General features: G+C 43.9%; 1 protein-coding gene across 3 annotated transcripts in view; it reads right to left on the minus strand.

Moving 5' to 3' along the window:
- The window catches only part of MRTFA (myocardin related transcription factor A), a 78,250-nt gene that overhangs the window by 9,273 nt on the left and 54,812 nt on the right, over positions 1-14,165 (minus strand). For all 3 annotated transcript variants that reach the window (XM_051624252.1, XM_051624272.1, XM_051624263.1), the window contains 8 exons: positions 7,406-7,461; positions 5,754-5,829; positions 4,892-5,053; positions 3,290-3,465; positions 2,664-2,819; positions 1,907-2,160; positions 1,513-1,684; positions 154-1,221 (listed from right to left, as the gene is read on the minus strand). In XM_051624252.1, coding sequence (XP_051480212.1) covers positions 154-1,221; positions 1,513-1,684; positions 1,907-2,160; positions 2,664-2,819; positions 3,290-3,465; positions 4,892-5,053; positions 5,754-5,829; positions 7,406-7,461 — 2,120 coding nt within the window. The remainder of the gene's footprint in view (positions 1-153; positions 1,222-1,512; positions 1,685-1,906; positions 2,161-2,663; positions 2,820-3,289; positions 3,466-4,891; positions 5,054-5,753; positions 5,830-7,405; positions 7,462-14,165) is intronic.

Below are 14,165 nucleotides of genomic sequence, written 5' to 3' on the forward strand. Positions count from 1 at the left end.
GAACTACCAGCCACCGCAGCAAGCAACTCAGCCATTTTAGTAGTCACTGCACTGAATTTCCACCGCGTTGAGTCATCCTGAATAACAGGAGCGGGAAGAGGGAGAGAGGAACCCAACTGCCTGCAGCGGGGACGTGATCTAACCCTTGCCTACCTGCAAGGCTGGGCAGCTACTCCCTGCCTTCCCATGGGGTGAGAGGCCCTGCCTCTCGGCGCTCTGCTTGGTCACGGTGAGGACGATGTGGGTCCCTGTGGAGTCGGTGATGAGGGTGGGGGGAGGGGTGCCCTTGATGAGGTCGCTCAGGGCGCTTCCTTGCTGGCCAAGGAAAAGCCGCGGGCTGTGGGACTGGCACGGCGGCTCTGCTTCCGCAGCTGGCACCTCCTGCTTCACCATCACAGCTTTCTTTGGCACTGGGCTTGGATTCGAAGTGTCCATTTGGCTAGCGGTTGGGGCAGGGCTGAACTGGTCTGTTTGGCCACTGGATTGCTTTGCAGACTGGCAACTCAGGAAACCGTTTTCACTCTTGACTTGGGTGCCAAATGCTGCCGGGGTGGAGGCAAGGGCTGCTCCTTCTCCCGCAGCCGCCGGGGCTGGTAGTGACTGCTGAGAGCGCTTCTCCTGCTCTAGCTGTAGCCTAAGCATCTCAACCAGCTGCTGCTTCTGCTTCAGCATGCGGGTGAGTTCTTCGATCTGCTTGTCCTTCTCCTGCAGCATCTGGTCTTTGTCCCTAACTTCTGCATCCCTGCTGTTACCAGTGCTGCACCGCTCTGACCTGGGTGCATTTACGCTGCAGGAGACGGACTTGCAGCTTTCTTCCTTCACCAGGAACTGCACTGGAGATGCCTGCAAGGTGAGCTGGGTCAGGGGTGAAGTCACCATCTCTCCAAAGGTGTCTCCGGTGGCCGAGTTCTCATCCCCTGTGCTTATTTGTGAGCGATCAGAAGGAGTTGGAGAAACAGGAGGAGTCGAGCCTGTGCTGCCAAACTTCACCACAGCGCCACTGGTGACTGTGGCCACAACGACTTCTGCTGGTGCAATGCCAGTGGTGACCAGGGCTGGCCCCGTGCTCAGCCTGGCAGCCGTGCTGGGCTTGGGAGTGGGGGTTGTTTGGCTGGCTGCACCGTTCTGCTCTTCATAGGCTCTCAGACGCTCAATCAGACCTGTCTTTGTACCCGAGACAGGCAAGGCCCTCAACTTCAGCTCTTGCTTCAGCTCTGCTACCTGATTTAGTAAAAAAAAAAAAAAGAGGGCAACAATAAGAAAGCATGCACTCTAACCAGAACAACTATTAACTGCTACCAGAGTCATGGGGCAAGGGACTAAACTGACCCTCCTGCAGGCCAACAAACCTGCACCTCAGGTACAGACTGCAGGGCAGCAATGCCACCTGCTATCGCTAACTCCTGTCCATCCTCCTAAGCCCTACTCCAGGGCACCAACATTGTTCAGTACCACCCTCTCCACTGAAAATGGCAAAAAAAAAAGAACTGTGGAGCTTCTCAGGACATTTACCTTCATCTCATCTAGGTTGGCAGGGAGAGGGCCAGGCTTGCCCACAGCAGCGTTGCTGTTTTGTCGCATCAGCCCGCTGGAACCAGAGGACACAGAAGATGTGCTGCTGACTGTGGCAGAGAGACTGCGTACAGCAGGGGCACTGGCACCACTCTGCTGCTCTCCTGGAGGCCTGCAGGGAAAGAAAAAACACAGGCATCAAAACCAAGGTGGAAAGACACTGGAAGTCCTCAGTATCAATAATCATACACATTCAGAAACATCTGGGCCACTAGTGCCACCTTAGACACTACCCCAACACTACCCCACCTCACACCCACAACACAGTGACTCTGATAACAGCAGCAGGGAAGCAGGTGCTTCCTAAGAGAGAGCTGCCATTTAGGACCCGTACTTTGGTGGAGCTGGCAGGATGGTCTGATAGTTGTAGTGCTGCTGCTGCTGCTGGTTGAGGATCTGAAGCTGGAGAAAGAGCTGCTGCTGCTGGAGAATTTTGGCATAGGAGGAATCCATGGGAGGAGCTCCCTTGTCCTGCTTTAGGTGCGGGGGAATATACTGATGATATTTAAGCTTCTTGACTTTCGGCTTCAACTCCTTGGCTTTTTTACTGCGCTGGGACTTCTCACTAGCAGACTTGGGCTGGCTTTGCTATTTAAAAGAAAAGGAGGAAGCAAATAAGAATGGAAATGCTGAAACAACATAACGCCCCATGTAAACCAGAATGCACACTGGGATTTTCATTTCAAAATTCTCCAGATTTGACCTCAGGGTCTTTCCATGCTCCTCTACCTCAGGCAACAGTACAGTTACAGTGCCTGCAGCAGCTCACACTGCACCACAATGGTCATCTTTCTCAGTGCTCCTGATCACTTGCTCATCCAGTGCAGACTCACTGACTCTAATTATGGATAATGCTGATTGTTTCAAAACATTTTGCATTCAGGACCCATTTTACAGAAGGTGAATACAACATGGAACAGAAAAACCTATTTAGTATGTTACAGCTAGTGTCAGAGGAGGACACTAGTGATAAATGAGCTTTACTTCCTTTACATCTGTTAGCAAAATACTTCCAACTCCAAGACTTTTTCAGAGTAAGTATCTCATCTTCCTTCAGACTACAACAATGAGGCAATCAGCCAAAATAGTACCTTAATGAGTGTTGGTGGGGGCTTGGCAGCAGTAAGAGTCGCTCCATTGGTAAGACTAGGAGGCAGAAGAGGTGGAGGTGGCAGAGGTGGAGGTGGCTGTTCAGGTAGGAAAAGTGTTTCACTGGAGTCTGCGCTAATCTGCAATTGGGATGTACCCTGTGGGAACAGAAAAAGGCATAACAAATACACATACAAGGAGGGAAATAGTTTAAAAGAGTGCAGGAGTGTCTGCTTAAAGGGAAGCAGCACGTGTTTCAAGTCACTGATTAGACTCCTTTAACCCACTGCTTCAATTGTCCCTGAGAAGCAGCACAATTTTTTAGGGCAGAAAAGGACTCAAAATCCCACATCTGTATCTCCCAGCTTTGCCTGTCAGAATCAGTGCAACACCAACACAGGCTGCATCACCAAGTAATGACTGTCCCCTTTCCCCACATGGCACCACTACAGGGGCTTCTGAACAACCAGAGGGCTTCACCAACACCACACAGAGCTAAGACCCCTTGCGAAATCTCACAGACTACACTTCTTGAGGATCCCTCAGTCTCACATTTTAGGATCCTCTGATACAAATCAGCAGTAGCTGTGAAGCTCCAGGGCACTGCAGGAGGCCACCACATTCTCACCTGAGCTAGTGATGTGCCAGTGGTGCTAGGGAGAGGCTCACAAATCCGGGAGTCCATTGGTGATGGGACAGACCCCTGGGACTCATGGCTGGCTGGCTGTTCTGGGGAGAGGGCATCACTGCTGTCCTCATCAAAGGAGGAATTGTCTGCAACCTTTGGGTAGTTCACCTGTCCAACTAGAAACACAAACATGAACTGTGGTCTTTAAAGAGGAATAAGAAATTATTTCACTTATCACTAGGTGTTTTACAAAGATAACAAAGGCATGGAGAGAGCTGTGCCCGAGTTCTGCTTAAAGTACCAACTAAAAATAAGAGAACAGAGCCCAAACTGGATTGGTTTTAAGTGTTTACATTGATCTCTGCTATCAGTAGAATAAAATGGTGCTGACTGGGGTCCCTTTAGCCAGACAAGATCAGGAAGTATAACAAGAGCAACTGAACTCTGCCCAAATCCAGATGTGTGGCACAGCTTATTTGATTATCATTTTGGCACCAAAGAAGAAGAAGGTTAGACAGTGTAAAGTGGAATCACAGTTTCTTTGGTAATGAACATCCTGTGTGGTGGAAGGCAGAATCCCTCTTCAAGACAGAATGCCAGATTGTCCTCTAGTCTTACAAGTAACAAGGGCTATGGATTAACGGGTGTCCCTGACTAGCATTTCTGTCTATCTGCATGTCTAGGAGACAAATTCACTTAAATGTACATCTGTAATGCACTAATGTGTTTTAGATTACATTATCTCAAATTAATCCTGGTAAGCAGGAAAATGTTATCACTTGCACCTAACACAAAGGCAATAGTAATCAGATGTCAAAGTCAGAAGGAAGCCACAGCTCTAATGCTCCAGCTCACAAGTTGACTTTTTCTCTTCCTCAACCACTTCTCTTGTGCAATACTGCAGGCAGGCTCTCCCTCAACACTGTCCTTTCCCTTTCTCATGAGAAGTATTCTTTCTTGATCCCAGTTGTGTCCCATTTGTCTTTAGAGTAGCTGTATGTGTTTGGGGGGATGAATAACCACAGACACACACTGACTGCTCAGGCGGGGGAGATGGGAAAGAACACTGCTGAGGCAGTGGGAAGGCTATTCCTCAGCATTCCTTTCAACCCTTGGAATGGCACTGGCATGATTTACATCTGTTCTAGTTTATTTTTAAAGGGGTTGAATCCTCTGAAGTTTTTAAGTTCACAGACAGCTTTTGTTTCATCACACCTGTTTATATTCTGTCTCCCCTCCTTGATCTGAGCCAGGGGGTTCTCCCTGACCAAGGTTGCCGACATGTTATACTAAAAGAGGGATTTTTAAGGAGAGAATCTAGGGAATGCAATCTTCAACAGTCTTTCAAGTCTTTAGGGTATGCAACTGCTTTCAGTTATTCTGGGATGACCATGCTCCCTATAACTTTACACCTCTGTAGGCTGTCTGGGCCAGAAGGGAGTTCAGCTTTTCCGAATCTTTGGGGCTGAAAGGCTGTGACTCTGAGACAGGAAAACAAGACCAACACTGGGACTGCACTCCCTTAGACAGGCAGGATAATTGATAGAAAATCACAGCCAGCTATAGGAAATGCCCTCAACACAGATCCTCCTCTGGCCTTACCTATAATAGCTTCCTTCAGGCTTGATTCTACAGGCAAGATGTTCTTCTCCACCAGCTCCATAGGACCTGGCCTCTGTGCTATCTTCTCATTGAGGTCATCTGCCAGCCTGGCTCTCTTTAGCTTCAGCTGCTTAGCCTGCAAGGAGGGTTCAGCTGAGGTCTCTGTTCAGGGGAAAGTAAATAAAATGGTATAAATCCAGCAATGGTCAACCTATGCACTTCAGCAGTATTTTACTTCTATTCAGAAAGGTAACTGTAGGTAACAGTAGATAAGTACACAGAAAAATAGTTGCAAAAAGCATAGATAACTGTGCACAATAAAGATATTACAGATATTAGGTATACTGAAGTTACTAAGATAACTACAGTAGCTCTTGTAACTCTAAAATAGACAAATTCACTGTTCTCAAACTGATGTCACCCAATTCTTGTTAATATTTTCCTTTTAAAGACAGACACAGTTGTGTCCAAAGATGTGGTACTGAGCAGCAGCACAGTATTCCCTCTTTGAAACTGAGGTGCTTACTAATTAAGATCAAACCTGCCTCATTCCTTCTTGGATATTTTACAGTGTCTTCCCTTTGTAGAAGAACAAACTATGGTCATTCATTTTCATTATTGCACAGCCACACAAAACTGCACAATTTCGATTATTCTGAGAATCAAAATCCTCAGATTATTCTGAGAATCTTCATGCAAGCAGAGTTGAACACCTCCCAGTAAATCATGCAATAGGCATCATCTTCTGCCCACTCCCAAATGAAAGAAAGACTTGGGGGTCAGAGGCAAAAGGGAAAACTGTTAAATAACTAATTACAATAAAGTTTATGGTTGCTGTTTTCCTGCTTAGCATATGCCATACCTTCCAGAATGTGCATCCTGACCAGCTCTGATCTCTCTGGCCGGGACCGGATTTTTCGTTTCAGATAGTCCTCTGTCTGCAGCAAAAACAGGCAAGCAAGAACAGATTTCAGCTGATCACACACAGCAGTGAGGTGATCTTGGACAGCACAAACAAGAGAAACAAACACCTTTAGTTGTCACTGAGATGTAAAGAAACACAGAACAGAGAAGGGGCATATCTTCTGTCCCAGAGCACCCAGAAAATGAGTGCATTCTAAAGATGAACTTCTACTGTACATCACCTCAGTGTAAGATTGCACTGCACACTCACAGAACAGAAACTGGAAAGGACTTCCCCAAGAGCTGAAGCCCTCTTTTCCCCTTTTATGCAACACCCCTAACTTGTGTCAGGGTGAAATTCAAGACCCTTCTTTTTACATTAAAGATAGATGCATTAGTTCCATTGTTCACAGCAAATACTTTCATATACTGCTGGCATTCGGGGCTGACTTGTGGTTTGGGCATCCTTTTTTATTTGTTTAATGATATGTTATTTGTTAAGCTAAAGAACCCATACACTCTCTTGGCAGGCAGAACCTAAATGCTACGACAAGGCCTATTTAATTTCCAGACTGCTTTTAGCTCTGTCTTTGGAGAATGAATCACAGAGCAATGTACAGAGATGACCCTGCCTGGGCTGAGCACGTTACCCTTTACACAGCCAGATGGGAATCTGAGAGCAGCAGGTAACAGACTGGAGACTACTGGCCATCAGAATGGGCCTTCAGAGAAAATAGACATTAAAGTCAATCAGAAAATTGCACCAAAATATTGACTTAATAAAAAGAGTTGAAGAAAAAAAGAGGAGGAAGAAGCAAAAGCCTTTGGGACACTGGTCTTAATGCCAAGTCCACTGTTCCAAACCTTCCACAGAGTTTAAAGTGCTAACATCCTCCCTTACAGTCTTTAATCACAGCTGTTATTTTTTTTACTTACGTTGCTTTCACTTTTAAAATAAAACCTAGCCCAGCAGTCATAACAGGTTTTGTTCCCCTGTAGGCTAATCAGAAAAACTAAAACTGTCCCCAGAGGCCTTTTGAGGAACAGAAATCAACAAGAAACCCCCCAGTTAGCAAAGGTGCAGCATGAAGTGTGACTCCTGACTTCCTCTTTCTATAGAGCCAGAAGTCTGATTTCAGTGTTACAAGATTTTTTTAGGGGGTGGGGTTGATCCTCTCCACTAAATTTTGAATTCCTAATGTCCTAGATAAACAAGTGCACGTGAAGGCAACAGAGAAACCATACACTTTCCTCAAAGGTGGAATTGAGCTCCACATGAACAGAAGCAAGACAGCCACCATAAAAATAAAAATGTAAAGTATATGGATAGTGGGAGAGTATCAGTGACTTCCAGAAAGAAGACTCCAGGGGAAATCCAGGAATCATATTCAATGGTTTATAGGCACAACGAGTTCACTGAGGGCTAACCACCACCCCATATAAGCTAAAAACAGCCCATCCAATACACCTCTGACTGCATAGTGCTGCTGTATTACATCCAGAATATGAACAATTTCCTTCTGCATCTCATTAACAGCTACAGGATGCTCAAAACTAGAACATACTACTCCTGACTTCCCTAAAAAAATCAAAGACCATATTGCATCTTACCCTGGCCCGCTCCAAACTCCTTCTTTGTTCATGAAATGCAGCTGGACTTTTCAGAGCTGTTGAGGGAAAAACATTTAAAGAATTAATTAGAATGATGTAAGTTCTCTCACTGCACGTCCCTTCAGGCCAACTAAGTTAACAAATCCACAGCAGCAACTGCCTCCTGCATCTTTCAATGCACTGGACCAGATCTCCAGCTGGTATAAAGCCATGTGAATTGACATACTCCCTTTGACAGCACAGGAGATGAGCTGGACTTCTTGTGGACTACTTTAAAAGTCATATGGGCTACTCTTCTAGTTGAAGCAACCACTCTTCACAAAGTTGGGCCCAAGAACGTGAGCTGAAACCAGCCCTCCAACAAATGTCTTTTTCAAGCTTCAATGTGGAGTAAAAAAATATCCAGGACCCTTCAGTAAGGGAACAGCACTGATACACGAAATAGTTGGAAGGATGGAAGAGAATCCTAATGAACTGTAAATCCTCTTTACTACCTTTACATGTGAAAGGAAGCTGCAAGTCTTTCCTTAACCTGCACCTGTGTTTCGTGTACATGCAACAGCTGGTTACAAATACTGCAGGTCCACAGGACATATATATTGCTCCATGTAAGAGAAACTATTGTGAAAACAGGAACACTTGGACAGGAAAATACATTTGTCTGTTGACAGAAAACCACAACTTGAGGAATTAACAGCAGCTCTCCATATAACAGACCTCCTTGCCCCCTCGGGCCCAGTGTAACACCAGAGCCAAAATAGATCATGTTTTAAGAAACTGATCCTCTGCTGTCCAGGACCGAACTAACCCTGGAGGAATCTCTCACTCTGCCAGGTTCCTCTGGAGTACACAAAGCTCACGTCCCACAGTACAACTAGAGAAAGAGTTGTAACCCATTAGTTGTAACCCAGCAACAGTAAGTGTCACTAGCTCCTCACAGCTTTCCCGAATCTGCAAGTAGCTTGTTTCTGAAAACAATCACATTGTGGCTTGCATTCAGAACGTGTTGAAGGGAACTTAGTAATTTCTTTTTGTATTTCTGAAATACATTTAGAACTGCCTGGTGAAGTTTCTAAATTACCATCAAGCTAAACAGCAAAGTTACAGCTCTAAAGGTAAGCTGCAAATCTTTTGAAGACAGAAATTTTAATTGTACAGTGAATAACTCCAAAGTATTGCATCTAGGTCCTATGAAACCTTGTCTACTCATACAATTTTTCACTTAAGACTAATCATGAACTATTTCTCAAATGTAACTTCATAACTGAATTTCAAAAGGTTATTAAAAAATAAAAGCTTTTGCATAAATGCAACATAAAACTACTTCTAATGCGTATGTAGACTTCTAAAGTATTTCTGACAATAAAACAGAACAGCTGAAGACAAAGTGTTAAGATAGACATACATTCTGTGAAATACACAGTCCCTCTAGGTTCACATCAATGGGGTAAATACTAGAATTTACTCCATATGCCAGGAATTCTAAACACACCAGGGCATCATGGATGGGATTCACACATGAATGATGAGTAATTTGTAGAATAAATTAACTATAATTGATAACTAACCACAGCAAGTGAGTATACAGACCCCCGCAATGATGGGGCAAATGGTTTCTGTTCAGATTAAAGATAGCTTTGTGCAATCTGATTATGGAAAGAAATCACCAGGAAAAGTTATGCAAGCTGTGAAATCGAAGTGCACTGATTGCACTTTGGGATAAACCAAAGTAAGAGTAGAGATATGGTTTTGCAATAACTGAAAAATAATACAAAGAACTTCACTGGATAGCTGCAACATCAACTCCTGATGTCTGACCGTCACACTTCAGTGAAGAGCAAGCAACAGAAAATACTCTTTTTAAGCTGTATGAACTGCTTGTGAACATGCACGTGCTTGAAATTAAACATGTATTTCTTTCATTGTATGTGTATCACAGAAAAGTGAAATAAAAGTTCAGGAACACTTGGGCAAAGACACTATGCAATATATAAACTAGCATAAAAATCAACCCTGGAGACAAGCAAAGCAGGCCTTATCTTGAGTCTTCAAAAGCTCACTACCACTGGAATGTGCAGGCATGGCAGTAATTCTTTACTCTCCTCTTCTTGCCTACCACTGCTGTCAGTAAGAGTCAGCACATGAACTTTAAGTGACATTTCCCTGACCAAAGCAAATGGTTAGGAAAGCCAACTGCAGGAGTTCAGCTGATTTCACAGGTAGTCCAAGAAAGCTCTTACATACAGAAGAACAAAGCAAGACAGATCCTCAAGTAAAAAAACCAAAACCAAACCAACCAACCAACAAAAAAAAAAAACCCTCTCCTAAATCACATAGACATTAAAAAGTAAAACTGCAAGGGGAATAATCTCGTAAAGAACTATTTCAGTCTCTCACGACTAGTCCTCTGGAAACAAGCATTGGGTTGTAGCTCTCTGGGCTGGCAACATGACAGAAAACTTCAAATTTGACCTCTGAAAATGTCAAGAGGGCACAAATCCGTCACTGCTTCCCTGAGCAATCTAGGATGGAGCTGACATGTCAGAAGAGGGTGTTTATTGTAAAATCATACCCCATTCAAAGTTAAATAGGCCCTACACATTTTTCTGGCTTTGAAATTACTATTATCCCAGTGCATAGATGTTCTTACTATTTAAAAACCTTTCTGAATGTCTAACTTACATTCCCTACCTACAACTTATACTCATTATTCCTTAACTTACCTGGAATCATTACAGAGAACTATTTATTTTCTTCCTCTTTGCATCTATCCCTATATATTTGCCAACTTTGGTTTTCCTAGAGTCTTCTGCTATATAAAATGATCAAAGACCATTGTTTCAACCTTTCCTTACAGGTAAGATTTCCTAGACCTTTGCTTGCTTGCTTGCTGTTTTTTGGACTCCTCCTCTGCATTTTTCTTGAAGTATAGTGTCCAAAATTGGGTACGTATTCCAGCCTAGGCTTTACCAGCTTTTACAGAGCTAAATGATTATTAAATAATACCTCTTAGTTGTATGTCCCAGCCAGTTTGCCTTTTTTGTCTACATAAAATGCATAACATGATCACTTGTGCTTGGCTCACAAATTGTGAAATGTCTCCAATCCTCTTCTGCAGAACTGCTATATAGCCTGCCATCCTCCATCCTCCATCCATGCCACTGACTACAGGTACCAAAATGTAGAAACTGCATTTTTAATTGGTTTTGTCCCATATTTCTCAGCTGTTCCAGATATTGTGAGTCTCAATCCTGCCCCCCTCCCAAACTACTAACTTGCAAGCTTATAAATAGACACACTATTCCCTTGTTTACATAAAATGACTGAAAATATAGTATCAGACATCTACCTCCTTCCTCCCCACTCAAAAGCCCTGGTCAACATCTTCCCAATCTGACACCCAGCCTTTACTCCAATACTGCTCTCTCACCAGTTGCATGTGCAGCTCCCAGTTGCCCCAGCTTGCTTACAAAGATGTCAGGCCTGTACCAAGCACCTTACTAAATCCAAGAACTGCAAAAAGATATTTAACATTTAACATTCTGACTTCCTGGGGAGACTGTTCAACAAATGTTTAGTCTGGCAGTAGGTCCATCTTAAGTCATGACCTCTTCTTGCCCCTCTCCCACATCCCACTAGCTTCTGCCTCACCACTGATGGCCCAGTTGTACTTGTGCTGCATGGGAAGCTGTACCAGGGAACTGTCACCATAAAGTAACTCCAGCACCTCCACAGGGCACTTGCCCCTTTCCCAAAAGAAGTAATAGTTACCTTGGTTCAAATCCTCTGTCTGTCTAACCACATGGACAGCTTTGCTAGCAAAATGCTGGATGAGCCCCTAATGAGAACAGTCCTGCCAGAGACCAAATAAACCTCGTGGAACTATAAGAGTAGTACTACCTGTTGCAAGTTTTTGTTTTCAACTGCATGCAGAAAAAAAATTCCTTGATACTACTCTGCTACTGGGACATTTCAGAATGCAGAAGTAACATCTGCAATACCCAATTTCAGCTAGGTATACCCTTTGCCTGTTTTTCTGCTTTGTTTCCACATGATATGTGTGTGGTATTTTTATCCTCTGTAAGGTTAAACTTCCTGCCCTCATTCTTGTACCCAGGCCTGGGACAAAACATGTTAGCCCTCTGTTATGCTGACAAAACCGTTTGTGGACTCAGATCACAATTGTTTTGAAAGAGTTATTTTAACCTGGACTGGTATGTTGGTTTACAGGATGGCTCCACAAAGAATAGTGTCAGCAAAACTGAGCAAAAACTGCCCTGCCAGACAGAGTCAGAAACCAGAGGCTGGGTTTAAGGCCAGGGCTGCAGCAGGGGCCTCCCAGGCTGCTGAACGCAGCCCCCTCAGAAAAATGGCCTGATGGTACCAAGGGCCAAGCAAGCACTGAAAATGGTTTAATGAAAGAAGAGCATGACCAACAAGGTTTGGAACACCACAGTCTAGCAGGTGCCCGTAACCGAGCTGTAAATACTTTTATCTCACTCAATCAGCCACATGGGTATTTGCAACATCTGCTGTTACCAGGATGAGCTTGATACCCCTCACCTGTAGATGACTGACAGCAGGACATTATTTCCTACCACAGCTGGGTTGGCTAGAAAGGATCAAATTAAATTCCTACTACATACATCCTAGTATTCTAGTCTCCTTGCTACTTACTGTGGGGCATTTTGATGCCTCATCACTAGAATTCCTGAAGCATTAGTATCTTTGTGGTCACACCCTTAGCTACCATGAGAATCTCCCTGGAGATCAATGATGCAACTGTCTCCTGCCTCCACCCTGCTTCAAAAATGTTTGCAGCTGTACATTTCAACTGTTGTCCTTCCATATGACCCCCAGAGTTAAGAAGCAGCACAGAGGACCATCTATGATGATGCACACCCCCCCATACAAAGCAGAGAGATGGAAGTTGCTAATCTTTGCCTCAAAGCAATGTACTAATTCCTGTGAGACAGAGTCCAAAACTCCAATGTGTAAAACCTTTGTTCCCTCAGTCCAAGTCACATTTTTAATATGGCAATGCTTGAATTAAGGGAAATATTGCTGCAAAGCATCAAACTGGTGTTGCTATAAGCAGAGTGAACCAAGGCCAAGGAATTAAACCCAAATCTCCAACATAACAGCAGAAAAAAAAAAAGCTGGGCAAACTGCTTCAAACATTTTCTGCCCAGGGTTTACCCCAAAGTGTACAACAGCAAATTTTAGCCTTGCAAAGATTTCAAAGATAGCAAATATTCAAGTTTCTGTCACCCACTGTGAGAATTAAGTGGCATCAGAACCAAACTCTGTGACTCTAAGAATGAAACATAGCAGGGGAAGGGGACTGATCCCATTGCTGAGAAAAAGAGGTCAAAATACTTGTACATCCTGCATTTGCTTATGCAGCTGACAGAACACACCAAGGCTTGCAAGGAGCCAAATAAAGGGAAGAAAGCAAGGCAAAAGGGTCTTCACAGGTCCTCATAGCTCAGGTGTCCAGGGGGAAGAAGAGGCCACAAAACCTTCTGTAAATGGTAAGATCACTACTAGAAGCTATCAGATGTGTAGGCTGACAGGGGAGGGACAGCACATGAGATTTTCTCTGGCCAAAGTATCTAGCTCATCATAGACAAGAAGGTGGTACCTGAACTGCAAATCAGTTGGTTAGACAACATGCAATGTTTGTAGAAAGGCTATTGATTCCAGTATTCTGCTCTTCAGTTAGATGGGTTCCTGAGGGAAACATAAAATCTTCCTTTGCTATGCCAAAGAGAAGCTCATGTAATGGCAAACCCAATCTCACACATGCTGACTTAATTCAGAATGGCAGAAGGCCTTCTGCTGCAGCTATTCATCTCTGATCTCAACCAAACTCTAGTTTCTCTCTTGTTTACTATGCTTTCATAAAAAGATGAGATACAGTGCTGCACATAGGCTCAAGGACTTCCTCTGTCAGTTCAGGGTGGGGCTCCCACCCTGTAGCATTCTGTGTGAAGTATTTAGTAAAAGACACAAAACTTGAACAACAGATCAAGGCTGGTGGCACTTTCTTCCCTCCGACATATATCCTCATCCCACTTTCAAAAAGCGTTTCTTATACCATAGGAGAAAAAAGCATTCACAAACTGGGTCACATGCACAGAAGGAGAAATCAACTTGCTAGTGGGGCATTATCAAAGAGGAGGTTGCTATAGAAATGTGAAAAGAGGGTGATTATTCAACCTTCAAAATACACAAACTCAGAAAATTCAAAATCAAGATTCACTTAAAAAAAAATAAATAAATCCAAATATTTTTATGAAGGTGAGAAACACATTTCTGGCACCCCAAGAAATGCAGCTTTGCCCTTCAGTGATACTCTTCAAGCACACTGTCATTGTTATTAAAGAATTAAGAGTGTTTCTAGTCTCCAACTGAAGAAAAGCTGGTGAAAGGTTCTTCCCCACATTGTTACTGTTGCTAGCGCTGCCAAAGCATGGCACCACAGTTACTGTGCTACCACAGTCTTTCCTATCACCAACCTATTCCAGTCAACAGAGAGATGGCACAGAAGACAGCAGACAAATAAAAGCCATATTAGCTATATTTTTTAGGTGAGGTTCAGGCTGTTGAAGAAGCCAGAGCTGAAGAAGTCCTGCCTCCCTGACACCCTGCCTCATAAAGCCATCCCTTCTCCTGCATCAACACTGATGTTTCCTGGCTCACAGAGTTGTTGCTCCCCAAAAAAGTCACTTTCCAGCTCCCTGAATTGGGCTTGCCC

Source organism: Apus apus, chromosome 1 (assembly GCF_020740795.1).
Source record: "Apus apus isolate bApuApu2 chromosome 1, bApuApu2.pri.cur, whole genome shotgun sequence".
Classification (NCBI taxonomy): Eukaryota; Metazoa; Chordata; class Aves; order Apodiformes; family Apodidae; genus Apus; species Apus apus.